The 5433-nt window shown below is 41.8% G+C and overlaps 1 protein-coding gene across 1 annotated transcript in view; it reads right to left on the bottom strand.

The window, feature by feature from the left end:
- Positions 1-5433, bottom strand: part of GLOD5 (glyoxalase domain containing 5) — a 19478-nt gene that overhangs the window by 6481 nt on the left and 7564 nt on the right. Inside the window, exons 3-4 of the mRNA XM_010844351.1 lie at positions 3738-3893; positions 2494-2753 (exon numbers count right to left, since the gene is read on the bottom strand). Coding sequence (XP_010842653.1) covers positions 2494-2753; positions 3738-3893 — 416 coding nt within the window. The remainder of the gene's footprint in view (positions 1-2493; positions 2754-3737; positions 3894-5433) is intronic.

A 5433-nucleotide genomic window follows, 5' to 3' on the forward strand; every position in this document is an offset into this window, starting at 1 on the left:
CCTTTTTTTTTTAATTTATTTGTAATTGGAGGATAATCGCTTTAAATGTTGTGTTGGTTTCTGCTGTACATCATTGTGAATCAGCCATTGTTGAGTGTTTTATCATGAAAGGGTGTTGAATTTTGTCAAATGCTTTTTTCTGTGTCTTTTAAGATCCTGTGGATTTTGTCTTTTATTCTATTAATACGGTGTATTACATTAATTGATTTTCACATGTTGAATTAATCTTACATTCCAGGGATAAATCCTACTTGGTTGTGGTGTATAATCCTTTTATATGTTACTGCATTCTATTTACTAGTATTTTGTTGAAGATTTTTGCATCTATATTCATAAGTGATATTGGTCTATAGTTGTTTTTTCTTACTACGTCTTTGTCTGGTTTTGGTATCAAGTAATGATGACCTCATAAGTTCATTCCCTTTTATTGCCAAGTAGTATTCCATGGAATGGATATACCATATTTTGGTTAACCATTCATCTGCTGATGGACATCTGGGTTGTTTACAGTCTTTTCTTTATTACAGCAAACCTGCAACTTACAAGCTCATATGTCTCTGTGCACACACATGTGAAAGAGTTTTTTCCTGGGGCAGGGGATATCAGTCTATCCATCCTTCCACCTCCCCACCCATCTATCCATCCATCTGTCTACCTACCCCTTTATTCATCTATCCATGCCCTTCCTTCTTTCTTTCTTCCCTTCCATATTCCTTTCCTTCCATCCTTCCTTTGTTCTGTCCTTCCTTCCATAAATCATCTATCTCTTGGCACATAGCATCTGGGTCCAAGGCAAGTTATTTTTTTAAAAAATAGGCAGGAAACCTGCTACAGCTTTTGGCAAAGCCTTTTATGTGCTTAAAACTCACATCCTTAACCATCCTGTATCCCCAGCATTTTGGGGGCTCCCTGGGAATTTACTCATAGGGCATGGCTAAACTACCACCTGGAGACTGTTTAAGAGACCAGAGTTGACAAGACTAGGGGCTCCCTCACCTTAAAGAGAGTCTCACATGTACTCCTTCATCCATCTCTTATTTGCCTAGGGATCTGTGCTCTCTCCTTTCCTCTTTGCCTGCATCATTCACTGGTTCCTCCTCTTGTTTCAGAACTCTAAATGTCCTTGGGCCTCTTCTCTAGTTGACATTTTCTCTCTTGGTGAACTCACGCAGTCTCTGTCTTCAGAGTATCTCCAGAATCTAACCACTTTTTACCACTTCTCCCACCAGCACCAGTGTTACTCATCTGAACCACTGCAGTAACCTCCTCCTCAGGGTCCCCCGGCTTCCACCCTGAACCTTGTAGTCTATTTTCCTCAAAGCATCCAAAGGGAGCTTGTTAAATCCTAAGTCAGATCACAGTTCTCCTCTGCTCATGACCCTCCTGTGGCTCCCCTGTCACTCAGAGTAAAAGCCAGAGTCCTCTCCATGGCCCATGAGGCCCCGCACCATCTGTCCCCCCAACTCCCCCCCCTCACCTACTGCTGCTCCCCCCACTCACTCTGCTCCTCTGTACTAGCCTCCTCGCTGCTCCTCACAGACACCAGGCCCCTGCATGTATCAGGGCCTTTGCACTGGCTATCCTCTCTGCCTGCTATGGTCTTCCTGTAGCTATTGGCACAGCTCCCTCCCTCATCTTTTCTTGTCTGGGCTAAAATGTCTCTTTCTCAGTGACGTTTCCCTGACCATCCTATTACATATTGGAAAATGCTTCAGTTTTTTTTTTAATCTGTTGCCACTTTCCCAAAGCACCTATCATCCTCTAGCACACTTGATATTTTCCTTACTTAATTTTATTTCTTTTCTGTCTCTCCCACCAGAATGGCAGCTCCACAAACATAGATAAGCTTATCTCTTCTGTTCAACCCTGTCTTTCCAATGCCTGGAACAGGCCCAAGCACACAATAGGTGCTCAATGTATGTTTATTGATTGACTGAATCAGTAAATGGTGGGGGAAGAGGACAGAAACAGAGAAAATTTGTTCTTGTCCCATCTGTCTCCTCTTTTCAGGAGCAGAGCCTCAGTTGAGATGAGTCTGAACCTACCAGATCCAAATGTAGAAAGTGCCACATTCTGCAGGGCTGAAACCAGCTAAGGTGCTCTAGGAGGAGGTAGTGTTATCTGGGCTGGCCCTTGAAGGCCCCATGGGAATCGCAGAGATCTTGGAGTTCAGTCAAACCAGTTGGGTGGAATAAATATCAGGCAGCACTTGGCAGGAGTGAGCTGAATCAAAAAGGATGAAAAGGATAAGCTCACTGACAAGGAGAAATCTATCAGGGGCCTTGAATCCCAAGGTGATGACCCTGAATTTTGTCCTCAGAGATGTCCTACCCCCTGGTCACTGACCCCCAAATAGCTCAGAGACCTTATGTTCTAGAAAAACAGCCATGTATAATGCTGAGACAGTAATAGTAAAGAGCTCATGTTAATTGAAAGTGATTTATTGGGGCAGCTTGGATAGGGGACTCTCAGACATGTTGGTCCCAAACCCACCTCAGATCGCCCAGCAAGATGCATAAAGTGCCCGAGTCCTCAGTCCTTAGAAGTTTCTGGGCCTGGATAAGGGTTTGCAGGAAGGAAAAGAGGGGGTGACGTGGCAGGGGATAGAATGGCAGAGAACTAACCTCCATCATGAGGAGATATAGTTGGGACCCCTCAATCAGGTTTCCGTCAGGGTCTCGGAGGTAGATGGACATAATGGGCTCTTTTGCCCCTGTTCTGGGGACTGGACCCTCCTCAATGATATCACAAGCCTGAAGTGGGAGGAGAGAACAAAAATCATTCATTCACAGACCATGTTTGAGACCAAAATTTCATTCTTTACGGTGGCCTAGAAGACCCCTGTATCTTTCACACTTCATCTCCTACCATTCTCCTCTCCCTCACTCTGTTCCAGCTATTTAAGACCTGTATGACCTCAAGCAGAGTACCTAACTGCTCAGCACCTCAGTTTCCTCATCCATCAAATGGGGATGATAATGTGCCTAGTACGTGGCAGAGTCAGAATTCAAACCCAGGCAAGCCAAAATCCATACCCTTAACCCCTATGCTTTACCCACTTTACTTCCAAGCCAGACTTTTTCACTGATATTTTCCAAAAGAATCCAGGTCAGTTTGCACAAAATAGATTTAATACCTCAATCTGTGTTCCCCAAAAGGAGAACCAATGTCCCCTTCACATGAAATCATCTTAAGTATTACAAGGATACTAAATTAAATTACAGTGAGTAAAAAAAAAATTAGTGAGTCAGAAATTATTCCCTGTTCAGTCCTCTTTCAATCCTTCTGATTATACCAAGAAGAAAGTGTCTGGTGGATGCGAAGTCCTTGATACCTCTCTAACCAACCTGACTTTGTCAAGCCCAGAGATTGGGGGAAGCAGAAGTGGCTAGAATCTAATGACTGTGATGCTTTTACAGCTGTTTGTTTTTATAATTGTCTCCTCTTTATGCCAAGATATGATGAATTTCCACTTACTTGGTTGAACATTTTCTTTTTACACAAATGTATTTATATAAATAGAGTTTAGGTATACTGTTTTCCACAAGGGTGATGTAAAGTTTTCTTTTAAAATACATTTGTTTATGGGGAAAATATGTCCATGATAATGAGTAAACAATGGTGTGCAAACCTTATCTGGATGTGATGAAATCTGTCATGTCTGAAGTTTGAGTCATACTTCTGTTTTCATTGCATCTGTAGCAGCTTTCTCAAAAGAAGATGGAAGTTGGACTCACCTTGAGGCACTGGACCATTTCCTCCAAATGCATCTTTGTGATCAGGCATATATCCAGGGAGCCGGGGACCAGGTGAGTGGCTTTGGGTTCATATTCCTTTCCCATCTCGTGGAGGTTAAATTTCTGGTCTCCAAAACACAGTGCTTTCTGGTCTCCCTATTTGGGGGGAGAAAACAACCTGGAACTAAACCTCCAAGGTGAGTGTGAGGCACAGCCCCCTATTGACACCAACAAGGTTAAAAAAGAAATAGAACAAGGCTTTGATGAAAAATAGCCACTTGGTGCCCCACTCTTATCTTGTTCCCTAGAGGCAAATGCTTTCAATTTGTGTATGTGTTTCTTCTGGAAATTATTTCCATACCTCCAAATAATATGTTGATACTATCCATGGCAGAGACTATAATCTGCCTGCTTAATATACATTTCTCCCCTTTTTCTTTTAAAGACAACCCAAGTTTCAGTGGGATCTATTGTGCACCCAGCTTTAAAAACCTGCATTTCCCAGCATTCCTTGCTGGGCAGCCATGGAAGGCTGGACAGTGAAATGTTAGCAGAGGCTGTGAACCATGCTTCTGAAAACCTTCCCACCCCACTGAGCTGACGCTTTTTGCCTACTCATTTCCTCCTTTCAGCCACTGCCCACACCCTGCCTGCCTACCTCTAGACTGATTGTTGAATGAGAGCAAGAGAAAACTCTATTTTATGTAGCCCACTTAGCTTAACCCAGTTAAGTTTTCTCCCACGTGCCTCCAAACACAGTCCCTAACTGACATGCCACTATTTCTTGATTTGGCAACTTCAGACATTTTCTTTTTCCTGCTATGATAAATGAGAATTTAGCTCATCCACAATACTACCCCTCCCAATAGAATTATGTCATCAGTTTTGGCTCCTCTTTTGATTCCTTTACAATTTAAAAATAACCCACTTGCACCTTAATGTTTTGATGGATGAACATAGTATCTCATTGACCCAACTATCCTCTTCATCTTGCCTCTTTCTCCTGTGCCTGTCAACTTCTGCCATTTTTATTTATGTATTTAATGGCAAAATATTTTAATTTTTCATAAAGCTATTTCCCCCACTCCATAGACACCACACAGAAAAGAATCTGTATGCACATGTTCTGGTTGAGCAGGAGGATGAGACTTCTGCCGTTAAAAAAAAATCACTTTTATAGTCCCTTTATATCACCATGGCAGATACTACATTCATTCTATCAGAAAATGACTTTATTTCACTTGAATGATAGTTCAGCTGAGTATAGAACTTGAAGTTGTAGGTTATTTTCCCATAGCCTTTTATATGTGGCTTCATTGTCTTCCTGAATCTGGTATTGCTGATAAGACGTCTGATGTTAATCTGTTTTTCATTTCTTTTCTATATGATGCATCCACCCTCCACTCTTGCAGCTTTTAAGACTTTTCCTCGTCCTAGATGTACTGAATTTCACTCCATTGTGTCCAGATACCAAGGGCTGAGGCTTCATATGCCTATTATTGTTGATGCATGCAAGGCCCTTCTCTAGTTTTATTTGTATACTTAATCTCTTTATCTCCAGTCTTCATTCCTGTCCCCAACATAGGCAATGGTTATAATGTGTTTGATGTTCATTCTTTGGTTTTCATAAGTTATTGTAAAAGGTGTATTATTGTTTTATGTGGTATGTTATAAGTGGTACTGTGCTATGGACATA

Source organism: Bison bison, unplaced genomic scaffold (assembly GCF_000754665.1).
Source record: "Bison bison bison isolate TAMUID 2011002044 unplaced genomic scaffold, Bison_UMD1.0 scf7180017864200, whole genome shotgun sequence".
In the NCBI taxonomy this organism is placed as follows: Eukaryota; Metazoa; Chordata; class Mammalia; order Artiodactyla; family Bovidae; genus Bison; species Bison bison.